The sequence below is a fragment of the Oreochromis niloticus genome, linkage group LG20 (assembly GCF_001858045.2).
Source record: "Oreochromis niloticus isolate F11D_XX linkage group LG20, O_niloticus_UMD_NMBU, whole genome shotgun sequence".
Lineage (NCBI taxonomy): Eukaryota > Metazoa > Chordata > Actinopteri > Cichliformes > Cichlidae > Oreochromis > Oreochromis niloticus.
The window spans coordinates 6,358,344-6,373,127 of NC_031984.2; the positions used below are offsets into that span (position 1 = coordinate 6,358,344).

Genomic DNA, 14,784 nt, shown 5'->3' on the forward strand with positions numbered 1-14,784 from the left:
CAGTTGGTTGTCAGATGTTATTATAACCATGACGAATGGTTGCCTCTGTGTGTGTGTGTGTGTGTGATGGGAAGTTTTAAAAAAATTCAGACGAAAATCAAGCACACTACAGCTGCAGTACTTTGCCTTAGAAATCGAGGGGTTATGTGCAGGTTGTTTCAGAGTAAGGTGACGCAACTACTCAACAACGTGGAAACTAGACCTCATGGGAAGAAAGCCGGTGGCGCTAACACTGCTAACATTAGCTACACATGGCAGATTAATGAGTGTATGACATTGTGTGTACAAACACATAGCAGTCCTTGAACACAGCTTGTCCAATAGACTGTATTTAGTCCCAAATATTTTGAGTGTTTTTGGGGGGGATTACTCAGTCTTATTTTTTTCCCCCCGTATATTTAAACATTCAAGTTGCCAGGGACATCCTTAGTAAATACCTGACTAATACAAATATTCAAATGTATTTAATTTTATTAAGACTAAGAGTAGGTTATTAATTGTTTTGGTTGTATGGTCTTTGTTTTATTTAAGTTAACTTTTATAACAATGTTAAAACGTTTTTTATATTCGATTTGTTCCCGACAGAAGAATGAATGCCCACTTAAATAGAAATTATACATCAATAATGGCATAATATACAATAAAACAGCTAGAATCTTAAAAAATATTGTGATGTAGATTTTTAACCACACAGTCCAGTGATAAAAGTAAACAATCAGTTTCAGCTTTAAGTCTGTATATCTAGAATTAATACCAGAGTTTAATGACCAGAATAATGCATGCGTAGCAACTCCAAACAGACAAACTGGCACCCAGTACACATAGAAGCAAGCAGAGACCCAAAGCTGCACAGAAAAGAACAACAGTAACTAAAGTGAAGGTGCAATGCAAGCCGAGGTGAAATACTTGGAGCTGCAGAAGCAACACAGTTTCTCAGAATACAGGTAGGGCAAAACAAGCGTGCACACATGGGAACTGTGAGTAACGATACTGTACGAGCACACGAAGCATCAGAGTGTGTTGTGTTGTAATGTAGGTGGGATTTTTCTATTCTAACAAGTATCCTCTCAGGATACAATATGGCACTGTGTTTTTGTTATACTAGCTATGGGAATGTAGATCAAAGGCAAAACATGACAGCAGGCTACATAAAGCTGACAAGAGGGGACTGCCAGAGGCACTAAGAGGTAGAGCTGCATTTATGGCTCTCTAGGATACATTATATATTTCACATTACTATATGATAACAGCAGAGTGGTTCAGTGCATTTATAAACCACAATAATGATGTTTCAAAAGGTCAGATGCACAAAAATATTATATTTTTAGTATTCTGAAACACCAACTAACTCAAATGTACAAAATAATTCAAAGTATACCACTGTAAGTCACCTGGGAACTATAAATAGTGCTCCCAACTCAGCAGCTGCTCAACAATATATAAAAAAGTTCACAGAGTTCATGTTATGTAATATATAGGCTAAACGAGGTCATGCCTTAAAGTACATGTTTCCAGTCTCCACTTTGGAATGAGGATGGACAGACCAATTCTTTTAGACCAAGCATTTATCACTATATCCGAATTTATCTTGGACAGACTTCACCTCCCTCAAGACCATTACAAACACAGCGCACCAGCTGCAAGGACCAGCTAGAAATACCAATTGCTAAATTCTTTAAAATCATGACAGGTGTGTGAGACATGTTTTAAACCTACAGAAATCTTGCTGAAACACATCTAAGCTATTAAAATCCAGGGGTTTAGAAATTCATTTTTGGACAGGTATCTTAGGCACCTCTGAGCAGGTGACTCCTTCAAACAAAAGACAATAAAGTAGCCTGTTATCAGGCAGAATTATCAGCTGTTTACACTCTGACTTTCATGTCGAAGCAAAAGAAAAACAAAAGAGGACTGAGAAGAACTGAATCACATCTATGGGAAGGGAAAAAATGAGAATAATTATTTGAAAGTAATGCAGAATTCCCCAAGAGACTTGCTGAATTATATCCCAGATATTAATAGCATAAAGTGAAAGGTGAAAACTGGCCTAAAAATTCACCATGAATAAATGCAACTAAATGCCTCGTGCTTAAACCTGCATCCATGATTGACAAGTACTAGGGGCTCAAGGAACAACTGGAGCAGATGAGCAAGGTGAGGACGGTCCCAGCAGATCCCAAATGCATGTGAGTGCAAAGAAGAGCAGCTACACACAACAGCTAGAAGCAAATGTATAGCTCTACCGGGTAGAAAAAGCCTGTGCAAATTTTCATAAATATCATCACTGGTGTATATGGAAAGTGTAGAATTTCTTTTCTTAAACAGACAGAAATCCTACTGAAAAGACATTAAAATTCTGGGGCTTATAAATACATTTTTGGACAAGTGTAATGCGAAAGCAGGCTACATCACCCCCCCCAAAAAGACACAGAAGTAGCTCACTTTCAGACAGAATTATCAAGTATTTACACTCTGATTCTCATGTTTGGTCCACAAGCACAAAAGAGACCAGAAATAAAATCATGAAAGCAATACAGAATGCATGAGAGAAACTATACACTACATCCCAGATATATGCAGCATAAAATGATGCCGAAAAGATAGGAGGAAAAAATAAATCACAAAGAATGCACTAGAATAAGTGCCTGGCGCTCCAGATCTAGTGGGGGGAAAATAAACCTATGCTTAGGATTTTGGGAGTACCAGTGGCCAAAGAAACAGGCGTGTCTGGAGCATTGGAGGCTGTAACCCCACAAAGCACATGACAGCAAAGAAGAGCAGCAGCTACATGCAACAGCTAGAAATTGACATCTGGCTCTGCTCCAAAAACCCCTGCTTTAACAGAAAGTGATTGTATTTGTGCAAAAAAAAAAAAAAAACCGAAAAAATAAGCATAATAATAATAATAATTAGACTCAGGTTCCCTCATTTCTGTGGTTAGAGCTGCTTCCTGCACTTGCCACAAACCAGGGAAGGCGTTAAAACGGTTGTGAATGATGCAAGCAGCTAAATGGGCCTGCTGCACCTAACAAGTGTAAAATGAGCGGCACGCCGTATGACACGACCACAATAAAACAACTTTCACACAGCCATGATTGATCTGCTTACCCGCACTCGGAAGCGGAACATGGCGAGGCGGACACAGTGGCTGAGGCAGGCCGGGGGCAGGAACCATGCCCGGGGAGGCGGGGTGGCCTTGCTGCCGACGTGGTTGACTATCAGCTGCGCCGTCTGTCGCTGGCTCTGAGCTCGCCGCGCCCACTCGGGCCAGCGCTCCTTCCCCAGGGTGCCGTTGAAAACCACGACCAGCTCCAGGCCACCCTGGTACAAGCAGGCCTGCGACAGGGCGGCCAGGTATCCCAGCATGGCGTTCCACTCGCCTCCGCACACCCAGTCCGTCTGGTAGCCGCCGTACAGGCGCTGCAGGCCGGAATCAGCGTCGATTAGGATCCTGGCAGGCGGGGGCGGGGGAGGCATGGGCCCGGGGTGATGTGGGTGGTGGTGTGGGTGATGATGGTGAGGGGGCTGGCGGGCCGCGGTCCGGGCAAGCTTGAGGAGGTCCACGGGGACCGTGGCCCCGGGACACCGCTTCTCTAAATACTCCTGAAAGCCCTGCACTCCCATGACGGTGTTATTGAGCCGGTGCGTCTGACCGGGAGCGGGCTCTGAATACGTTCTGTACGCCGTGTTTGTAACGTGTTGTGGGGCGAGACTTGCAGCTAGCTGTGCACTCCGGGGGCAAAGCTAACTGGTCTCCGATGTAGTGACAAAACTGTAGTTTAGTTAACCCAGCAAAACAACTTGGCTGTCACGCTGACTAGCAAAACGAGTCACCATGCACCGCCGCACCACTGTATCTGGTAGTTATCCCAAGATATCGAACTGCCAATTTGTTTTTTCTTTACTTCAGTTTTGGTCGAGGGTGCTCAGTTTAGTGTCCATCCCTGTGGATTTTTGGTGAGATGCCAGAAAAGGCCAGTGTAGCTACCTACCTACCCTACCAGAAAAAGTTCAACACGTTTCCTGCTCCCATAATTTGGCTTTAAACACGACCAGCTTCCAAAATGCAGTCGGTAGCGAGTAACGGAAATGCAGCGAGATGGTGGATGTTACCGAGAAATGTCTGCAAAATAACAAAAAATCCCGCTGTTTTGTGCACATGAAACAGATGCAATACTGCGCTTTTTAGTTAGCAAACCCACAGGCTGGATGGCCAGTTCGCGGACATGATGGTGAACCGAGCAGCTTGAAAACCGTTGTTTTTTAAAATCTGACAGATGAAAATGTTCACATTTATTCGGCACTGGCTCTGGGAAATTTCAGCACGTGTGCAGCACCAGCGTGCAGGATAACAAGTGTCAGAATATTAATTTAAAACAAACTAATGAGCAGCGTGCCTGGCTGCACTAATATTTGCTAACTGTGGCTAAGCTGCTAGCTGCTGCTGGCAGGGTCCCCGGCGTGATTTGACGCGTCAACTCCCGAAGACTAGTCCGGGGCGGACACGACGCGGAATGAGATGGATGTTTGACGAAAGAAAAGAAAAGTAACTAAAAGAAAATAAAAATAAAAGCCCGATGGTGCCTCCCTCGCTTTCTTCCACGCTCACGGCTTCATGTTGCAGAGGGGAACGTTACTTCCAAGCGACGTCAGCCATCTTGCGACTTCCTCGCGGCCCAGTGGAGTGGGAGGGAAGGCGGAGGGACGCGAGGAAGGAGGCGCGGCCGAGCGCGGGGAGCGACGGGAATAGTAGTCTGACTATGGCAGAGCGTCTGTCCAGAACACTAGCGTCGGCAACGAGAAAAAACTACATCTGCCAGCGACGGTTTGTACAAGGATAAAAAAGCTGGAGAGCAGCAGTTCTCCAAGTGAATCCAGTAAATACGAGATTATTTGACACTTCACCGTGCAGGTCGCTACTTTTTCTTTTAAATAAAAGCACAAAAGCAAGCAAAATGTATTGAAATATAGCTGCTGTTTTATATTTCTGATATTGGCGCACCAATTTCTATCGTGTTGAGATTTTTAAAAACATTTTATTCAAGGAATCAAAGTAGTAAAAAGTGGCAAACTAAAAATAGATATAAATTGGTGGTAGCTTAAATTGGGATCAGTTATTTAAGCAGTGTAACAGGTAGAATGGCGCTGTCCCACCTGTGCCGAAACTCTGTGGGTTTGTCGCCTCCTTGTGGCAGCATATATAAAATGTGCTGTTGAGAAAAATCAACATGCTGTATATAAAAAAATCATCTTAATAAATCTTTATACAAGCTATATGAAAAGAAGGAGGAAATGAAGAATGAAATAAAACCAGGTGCCGTGGTCTGAGGGGAAATCAGAATAGCTCTGGACTCCACCTGTGGGAACACTGGGGGAGATTTTCAGGCTAATTTCTGAGTATGACTAGAAGAGTAACTGAGCCTGTGGTGACTCAAGAGGGATGGTATTAAATGAGAAATTCTGAAAGCCTAACAGTGCTTCATGTCTGTCCAACAGAGACTCACCTGCTCTCTCACGTTAATGGTGTATTTCAAACACTTTAAACTCTGTACATTGAGCCACAGTAATTCTATTTAAATTTATACTTTATTGGATTTATTTTGGTTTGATTTTTTTTTTTATTCAGATGTCATCTTCCATTTTATTTTATCAAGCTTCATACTATTTTATTTATGTAAACAGTTTTGTTGCAGTAAGTTGCATTTTAGCTGCTGCAATAACACAATTGTACAACTTCTGGGATAAATAAAGTATATCTTACTTCATTAGATCTGCTAAATAATGCTTTTACTTTACATAAGGGCATTTAAACCATAAATAAAGTGGTCTAAATGCACTTGAGCCTAAAAATTTGCCTGAATACAGGAAATTAAGCCTGTAATGCTCAGAGACTCCACAGTGTAATCCCCCCCCCCAGCAGGTGCGTAGCTAAAGGTGGGGCCTGGTGTCCTTGGAACATGAACCATGACCCTATGCCTACCATTCTTCAACTCTTTTACTTTACAAACTGTGAAAAAAGGATATTTGAGACACTGTTACTTACTTCTACCATTCAGTAACTTTAAGCATGTTTAGTATTGTATCCAGACTACTGAGGTTTTGCAGACATTTGACTACTGGGTAGAGGATTGTGTGAGTAAGGCCCCAGTCAAGCTTAGAGACTGGTCTGGTCATCTGGCAACCACCAGTTATGAAGGAAAAATGATTATTCCCTGACTGGTTGGAAGGTTGCTGGGAGAATGAATACCAAAGCCCCAGTCATGTTGGCTAGAGATCAGTCAATAGGCCCTATTTTTCCTTAGAGACCCACCTGTTGCCAGGGAAAAACATGTATTCCCCATGTTGGCAAAAACCTCCTTGTTGCACGTAGTTTGCATGCAAGTGATTTTTCTCCTAACATTGTAGCTGCACAAATGAAATTGTGAAAAGTGTGATAGAAACCAGAAACAGGGACCATTCCCCTTCAAACTCAGTTTTACACCTTTTGAAACATGTTGGCGGCTTTGAGGCACAACTTTTACTTCAAAGGCAAACGTTAAAGGTCCATCTATTCACATTTTACTACCACTGGGCAAGTATTTAGCGAGAGTTTGCAGAAAAAATAACAAACTAAAGGCAATCGTCTAAATCTGACAGAAACCAAAGTAGTCACTGGTATGTTTTTGGTGCTGCACTTTATTTGGCGCTGATTTTAATACCAACAAGTCATACATGCGTTTCCATAGCAACCAGTGATTCCAGCATTACTGAGGAGGCCTTTACATTAAATGTTTAAAACTAATTTTCAATATGTTTCAGGGGTTTTTGTTTGTTTTTTATTCCCATTTCTGAGTTTGTTTGTTTTGTTTTGTTTTTTGTTTCCCATGAGCCTCCGCCCTCCACACCCTGATTCTTGGAATCCCTGTGACACCCCATTTAAAACTCCTGGAACCGCCCCTGGCTGTAGGGCTCAAATAAAACCTACGCGCATGACAGACAGATTAACGTGATTGCGCAGCTCGTCCCCGTCTCTTCCTGTCTTCAGAGGGAAGAGTAGACATGACGACCCGCTCTGTGCGCGCTCTGTCCGGAGCCCTGAAGCCGCTCTTCAGCCCCCGGTCACCGCAGGTAGGAGCCGCCAGGTGCGGTTGTCTGTTGAACACACCGCGTTTTGGTGCAGCAGATCTTATATCGCTGTCCGTTCAGCACCACGGGTCAGCGTCCGGTTAGCGTCAGCGTTTTACGTGATTCTGCAGTTTGAGGATGTTTCCTGCTGCCAACTGAAAGCCTACACTCTTCCCTGCAAAGTCATGCATTATTCAGAGACTACACCTCTGCGCCGAGTAAAGACAGACAGGTTCACTTCTCCGGCGGAAAAGCTGTCTGTTGTCCACGAGTCCGTGTTTTACTTGTGCTGTTACTCAGACGCAGATTTAAGAAGTGTCGAGCGGGTATAACAACACAAATATGCGCCTCGCTGTTGGGTAGACATGCCAGTCTACACAAAACAAGCCTCATCAGGCTCGCTGTTTTGTTAAAGCTGCCGATCCGGAATGCATTTCCTGTTTTATTTTGCTTTTCATTGCATTTGGGCTCAAAGAAAAACCTCAGTTTTTCCACGCTCGTCGACTCTGCCGTGCTTACATGTTCATTACAGTCCGCAGATCACGGTGGAAATGCATGTTTTTATTTATTTATCAAACAGCCTGTCGAGACCCATAATTATGTTTGTTTTCATTCCTGTGTAGTAATACTAGCATCACAACAAAGAAAACATCGACTAATTATTACTTTATTGCACTTGTAATATTTCAAACAACCCTCCTAAAAAATCCCCAAACAACTGAAATGTTTCTTTTTTTCATCTGCATGTGGATAAGCAGTGTCAAACATATGGGCCGGGGTCCAGAACAGGTCCATCAAAGACGTCCAGATCAGCCCTCTTTTTCTAAATAACAGCGTAACAGTGAAGCTGCGAGGAGTAGAGTCAGCCATCCATCCAACATGTCTGACACCTGGTTTTATAGCTAAAAAATAATAATAATAATAATTTAATAAAATTTAAAAAAAAAAAAAAGAAAAAAGAAAAAAAAACTATACATATGTATATATAGTTTATAACTTTTTAGAACAATTTAAAATTAAAATACTATTTATTATGCAGGTAATTTGTGTCATTTTAGGAGGACTTGTAAGGTATTGTCTGCATGTAACCTCTGTTTTTTCTCTGCATCTTTAGGGTTATGTTGTGGCAGTGTGTCATCAGACTCACAAATCCACTTACACTGTAAGTTGTGTAATATATATATATGAGGATTTATTTTATAGCTTCTATAATTTCTGTAAACTCAGTCTTTAGGAGATCGTCTGACTCCCCTCACCATGATTCACCTTTAGAGTCGCTTCTCCAAGAAAATGTGGTCTCAGCCTCTCCTTTGTCCTGTTTTCTCTCCCCTCTCTGCTCTGAATCTTTCCTTCCTCCACCCACCCACCCACCCACCCAAGACCATAGTGAGTATGGATGCTTATAAGTGCTTATAAGGTTTCAGTGTAACAGCTAAAAGAGTGACAGTTCTCTGTTGTTTAGGGTTGTATCTAAAATGTGTGTGTTTGTGCATTACAGGCTCCGCCTGCTCGGTACGGAGGCAGACACACCGTGACTCTCATTCCCGGAGACGGCATCGGACCGGAGCTGGCCAAACACGTGTGTGAGCTATTCCGGTGAGAGTTCCACGGTTACCCTCCGCAGAATTTCACTGAAACATTCACCACTAGCGTGTTGGTGTGTTGAAACGTTGAACTTTTTACATCTGTTAGCCCTTCATAAATTTCCTCCAGAGGCTTTTTTCCTGGCTGTCACTATAAACGATGTCTGGATAAATAAAGGTTACCCTGACTTGTTTCTTTCTTACAGTGCATGTACATTTTAGACGTGAAATCTGTTCATCATAAAAGCTTTTAAAGAATTTTTAAAACATAGGAATGTATAAGAAATGAATCTAAGACTTAAGTAGATTATAGAGGGGACCCGGGGAACATGTGGCCATAATGGATACAGAACATAATTTCAGGACTAACTGACCGTCTATCCAGGGTGTACCCTGATTTGCACCTCATGTCAACTGGGATACGCTCAAGCCTACATCCATCCATCCATCCATGCATTCCCATGTCAGATGAGCTGTATAACATCTCCGGCTGATTCATCTGGATGTCTGACTTCCTCACTATATCTCTAAGGTTGACTCCAGCCAGCATACAGAGGAAACTCTGCTGATGCCACACAAATCCGGTCGTCCTCTCGCTCCCTCTTTCTGTCACTTGTCAGTAAAATCGTGAGGTCCTGCTCAGCGCAGCCGCTCTCCCCAGTCCAGAGGGAGCAGTTTTAGAAAAAGAAGAAGCTTAAGTTGGATAAGCGTTTAAAAACAAATGGGTGACTGATTAGTTCCTTTTGGCTCTTCCTAAAAACATAAACTGATGCAGAAAGGGCACATACTGGTGCATTAACATTTAACAGAATGCCAGGATTTAAGTCGCTGATGCTCAGAATTTCCCGTGGGATGCCCTGAGACACACTCCATAATGTTGACTGCACACACACACATAGATGCAGTGCTAATATTAGGCCACTAAATGGTTCAGCTCTCTCATACATAAGTGCTCTCCTTGTCTGTGTTCACTATCAGATTCTGCTGTGTGCCTGTAGACTTTGAAGTCGTCAATGTGGACTCGACTGAGACCTCAGAAGATGATATCAATAACGCCATAATGGCTATCAGACGCAATGGAGTTGCGCTGAAAGGTATTTGTGGAAAATATACCATAAATGAAGTTATAAGGCAGATAATATGCAAAAGAAACACAAAAAATGTAGAGTTTTTTATTTTTTGTGTCTCGTAAACAGTGAACATCATGTTCCTAAAAAAGAAAAAACACCAAAGAAGCCACTTTCATGAGTAAATCATATTATTAGAGATGTAAGTGAGACAAACGGACATAAATCATTCCCAGAGGCGATAACACTGAACCAAACATATACAATAAACACAATTGAACTTCTTTTTCCTCTTGTGTTCTGATTTATTTTACTGAGTTTGATTCTCGTGCTCTACTTTTACTGACTCCCCCTCAAGTACAAGATACAAGATGATTTTTAGATCAAAAGAGGCAGATGAATGAAGATCAGCATGTAAATTAGCTCTGATTAGTCTTTATACTTTTTTCATGGTAAGTATTTGAATGTAAATTTTTAAGCGGCCCAACAGTGAGGTGTGACTGGTACAAGAGATTTTTAATGTTCTTAGGAAGCTTTATTGATTTCTCCTTCGTATACATGTAAACATTTTATTTATTTTTACAATTCATAATAAAAAAATAAATAAACAGAAACTCTGAAATGAAATATTTGGATGTGCATGTTGAGAAAATCACGTAGTAAATGTTGTGCCTAATGATGTAGTGGGCACAGAGGAGGAGAATCCAATCACAGGACATATGAGGAAGAAGCTCAAAGCTGAAGTATTTTATTATCCAGGCTGAGGTCATACAGGAGTAGACAGTCAGTGAGGCAGACATCAAAGGTAACAGGTGTGCAAACATGTCATATCCATAAATAAAGAACCAATAATAAGAGAAACAAACTAACCTTTAAACAGGAAAAACTTATGCAAGGAAATTAGAAGAAAACTTAACCAGTGCAGCAAAAATCTGTTGGAAAGATTTTTTTAATTTTGGATTGCCACAGTTCAATTTTTTTAATCTTTTAAACATAACATTCGTTTGTTTATTTAGGAAATATTGAGACCAACCACAACCTGCCACCTTCCTATAAGTCCAGAAACAGCCTCCTCCGGTGAGTCGGCTACTTTTTGGTTTTCAGCTCAGATTTTTTGCTGATGTAGCGTCACAGAGTTTGAGCTTTCTGTGATGACTTACCTTCACCTCCTCCTGTTTGTGCTCGTCTTCCTCGCTGCAGTACCACTCTGGATCTGTATGCCAGTGTGATGCACTGCCAGTCCCTGCCAGGAGTGAGGACGCAGCACAGAAACATCGACATCATAACAATCAGGGAAAACACGGAGGGCGAGTACAGCAGCCTGGAGCATGAGGTGCGTCTCTGTGTGTGTGGTTCCCATCTCTTTGAGTGCGTCTCTAACTAATAAGTCTCTGTTTTTATCTCCGCTGCACCTCTGCAGAATGTACCAGGCGTCGTCGAAAGTCTGAAGATCATCACCAGGACCAAATCTTTACGCATCGCGGACTACGCCTTCAGGACAGCTCGAGAGAAAGGACGCAGACGAGTCACCGCCGTGCACAAAGCTAACATCATGTCCGTTTCTGTTCCCGTGTTTGATCTCTTTTCTTAGATGTGTTCCACTCATCTTTCGTGTGTTTCTCGGAGCAGGAAGTTGGGTGACGGCCTCTTTCTGGAGTGCTGTAAGGAGGTGGCCAGTGGTTACCCTGAAATCACCTTCGACAGCATGATTGTGGATAACACAACCATGCAGGCATGTCCATGCGAGACCATTTCATTGTGTGGCGTCTGTGTCATCATGTCCCTCACATTCTTATTGGGGTATTTAATCAGAAAATGTGAGCGTTTTCAAGCCAAGACTCTTGAGGGTTAGGACAGAAGGCGGTTACTCATTGGAACCTCCTTCTGTCTTCAGAAAAACCTCCTGCTTGCTGGCTTCTCCAGCCTGTAAACATGTCCTAAAATTAGCTTTTCTGTGTGTATTTTAGCTGGTCTCCAGGCCTCAGCAGTTTGATGTGATGGTCATGCCTAACCTTTATGGCAACGTTGTGAGCAACGTGTGTGCCGGCCTGGTGGGTGGACCCGGCCTGGTGCCTGGAGCCAACTATGGAGAAAACTACGCTGTGTTTGAGACGGTGAGACAGGGTTAATGAGACCTCATGTCTTGTGGGTTTTTTGTTTTTCTAGCGGCTCTCTGGGATTAGCTGCAGTTTTTCTGGAGTCCACTTGAGGCTCTCTCCAAAGGCGAGTCATCTTTGTGGACTGCCCTGTTAAAATCCCACTGTTAAAGCATCAATAATCATGTTAACAGCCTCGTACAACAAAGGTTTTGGTCTCTATCAATGTTTATAACTCACCAGCTAAAAGAAGTCACCATCATGTTGGAGTTGGGGGGTGTGGCCACTTTGACTGGCTAAGCTCCCTGTGTCGCCAGTGATTTGTCTGCTAGCCTCACCTCCACTAACTGGAATCACTGAACAGGTCTGGTTTTCAGTGCCGTTTTATTTGGGTGTGTATGAAGTTCATCGTCTCCTAATGAACACACATCCATGGCTGGGTGGTCTGAGTGCTCCTCACCTGTGAAAATGCCCTCAGCAACTGAATCCCAGTCCTACTTCTGGTCGGCTGGTTCTTTCCTTCTTTTCTATTTCACCTCTTTCACGTGAACCTGCAGCGTTAACTTCCATCTTTTGAATTTTTTCCCTATTGTGTAATCTAAGCACTTTAATTTTTAATGAAACCACAATTGTTGTTTTTCTAATCAAGCCCTGTACGCATATGTGAGTGTACACTCACTCAAGCCTCCCCTAATGTAACATCTCATTTTCGTAAGGATGTATAAAACGATGTCTCACTTTTCTAAACGTGCTCTTCTCTGTACAGGGCACCAGGAATACTGGGAAGAGCATCGCTAACAGGAACACGGCAAACCCCACGGCCATGCTGCTGGCCTCCTGCCTCCTGCTGGATCACCTAAAGCTCCACGGCTACGCCAGCATGATCCGCAAAGCCATCCTCTCTACAATCACCGATTCCCGGGTACGATCCCACCGATGTTACATGCAATATGTTGGTGGTATTCAACTTTTATTGCTACGTCCTGCTTTGTATTTCGACATTACTCTAAATATGTCATCTCCTTTGTGTTCCAGCTGCACACTGCTGATCTGGGAGGTAAGGGCTCCACATCTGAAATGGTCCAGTCCATCATGGATGCAATCCAGAGCACTGGACCTCGCACACAGAGGCACTAGAAACCAGATGACTGTACGATTGTACCTTTGATTGTAAGACTGAACTGAAGCTGTAATGTATGGACAGCTTTTATTTCCTATGTGGGTTCAGTGGTTTAAAAAGGCCCCCGTGTAAAGCAAAAATATATATTAGTACTATGATAGAGATTATATTTAGGATTTCCTGAATATTGTATGAATATTTTGTGAAAACACAAAAAATAAAGCACCTATTTGAGATCCAACTAATGCTTTCCATGTATATTATTTTGGATCTATTTCTTATTATTATGGGAAAACAGTTATAAACCATGCACCAAAAATTCAAAACATTAACCAAACTGTTATCACCTACTGAAATATAGCTATTCCAGCTTGGCATTTCACATCAAATTGTGCAACCACAACATTATGATGCATGGGTGGATGGATGGCTGGATGGATAGGTTACTGTGCCTATTTAAACCCCCCCATATTTGTATTGGACACTAATAGAGCAGCTTTGCATAATTCAAAGATAGAAAAAGTCATGACGTAGCCTAAGCTGGAGCCCTTCAGTTCCTCTACTGTCTGAAGCTTTTTAATCAGTGTTTAGAGCAGTTTCAAGCCTGAGCTTTTGCCTTACATGGATTACTTGCACTTACACCTCAGTGTTTGAAACGTCGGTCATTTTCATATGAACCACTGTAGTAGTATATATATATCAGAAAATATAGAAAATGTATCACAGCCCTGGTTCAAATAACAAAATATAAATAAAGTAACTCAGACCACAAATCACAGATCAAGTTGGTCAAGCGCAGTCGTTCCATAGACTTCTAATGGAAGTATTTTTGCAACCAGGAGTCGCCCCCTGCTGGCCAGTAGAAAGAATGGAGGTTTTAGGCATCAGAGTACAGTTAACTAAAAACTACTGGGGTTCTATGGAGCATCCATCCATTCTCTCCTGCCTGAATTTCTTTTGGCATTTTCTTTTGGGATGGGCAGGAGCCCATCGCAGCTATCATAGGGCTACAGGTTGGGCACACCCTGGACAAGTTGCCAGTCTGACATGGGGATAACACAGTGAGACAATTATTCACACCTATTTGGAATTACCATGAATTTTTTTGGCATGTTTTAAATGGGAGGGGCCAAGGCTACAGGTGTTGTAACATGCTGGTGTTAATAACAGTAATTAAATCAGTAATTATGTAATGTGGCAGCCCTCTGGTCACATTTCCTTCTGTCTCGTCTGTGTTGTTGTGCAGGTTTCAGAGTGGGTGGGGTTAATTAGTGCTAATGGGAGCACCTGTTCAGTCTCCCCAGAGCATTTAAGAGCTGGCTGTGTCAGACTTTGTTCTCTCCCCGTCCACCCAGCGTCACAGTGTTTGTTTGGGTCCCTTCAGCCTGATTATTTTATGTTTTGAACTACACAACACCAGATGTTTCAATACTCCTCCAGCTGCTGATGCGCTGATAACACTAACAAACCAATCAATTTAATTATCGTTTTACTTCTTATAAATACAATTAAAGATCAATCCGATTCACAGAACTACACACCCACACTGAAAAAAATGTTTTGTTCAATTTACTCAAATTTTTTATGACAAGTGGTTGCACGAAATAAATTTGTTTGAATCCAGAAATATTTTTTAAGTACACAGAATCTAATTTAAGCGAGTAAAGCCAACACATATTTTTAAGCTACTTTAACTTAACTGTTGTGGATACGACTTAGTTGGAATTACTAATATTATTTGACTAAGGTCGTGTTAAGTGTACCAGAATAATTTGTTTCCTTTAAACTTATGTCCCAAAGTTATATTCAAATCA

The 14,784-nt window shown here is 42.2% G+C and overlaps 2 protein-coding genes across 3 annotated transcripts in view; one reads left to right on the forward strand and one right to left on the reverse strand.

Moving 5' to 3' along the window:
- fam120c (family with sequence similarity 120 member C) overlaps window positions 1–4,704 on the reverse strand; it is a 37,441-nt gene extending 32,737 nt beyond the window's left edge. The window contains exon 1 of the mRNA XM_003457085.5: window positions 3,109–4,704. Within this exon, the coding sequence (XP_003457133.1) occupies window positions 3,109–3,624 (516 nt within the window). The 5' untranslated portion in view covers window positions 3,625–4,704. The remainder of the gene's footprint in view (window positions 1–3,108) is intronic.
- Window positions 4,705–6,971: 2,267 nt separating this feature from the next.
- On the forward strand, window positions 6,972–13,212 carry LOC100692487 (isocitrate dehydrogenase [NAD] subunit gamma, mitochondrial). 2 transcript variants are annotated; one of them, XM_025901332.1, is made up of 12 exons: window positions 6,972–7,107; window positions 8,219–8,266; window positions 8,377–8,490; window positions 8,603–8,700; window positions 9,666–9,781; window positions 10,771–10,831; window positions 10,955–11,087; window positions 11,175–11,308; window positions 11,384–11,486; window positions 11,722–11,868; window positions 12,617–12,772; window positions 12,886–13,212. In XM_025901332.1, the coding sequence occupies exons 1-12, from the start codon at window positions 7,039–7,041 to the stop codon at window positions 12,985–12,987; spliced, it is 1,281 nt and encodes a 426-aa protein (XP_025757117.1). In that variant the 5' UTR covers window positions 6,972–7,038; the 3' UTR covers window positions 12,988–13,212. The 2 variants fall into 2 exon arrangements, with proteins under 2 accessions (XP_025757117.1, XP_005477943.1); XM_005477886.4 differs by having other exon boundaries at window positions 6,974–7,107; window positions 8,485–8,490.
- The last annotated feature ends 1,572 nt before the right edge of the window (window positions 13,213–14,784 follow it).

Bases quoted from the DNA above. Each gene is read 5' to 3' on its own strand.
- LOC100692487 (XM_025901332.1), top strand. From the start codon at position 7,039: ATGACGACCCGCTCTGTGCGCGCTCTGTCCGGAGCCCTGAAGCCGCTC. The intron at 11,309-11,383 runs GTCCGTTTCTGT...TTCTCGGAGCAG, and splicing joins GTGCACAAAGCTAACATCAT to GAAGTTGGGTGACGGCCTCT. The intron at 11,869-12,616 runs GTGAGACAGGGT...TTCTCTGTACAG, and splicing joins ACTACGCTGTGTTTGAGACG to GGCACCAGGAATACTGGGAA.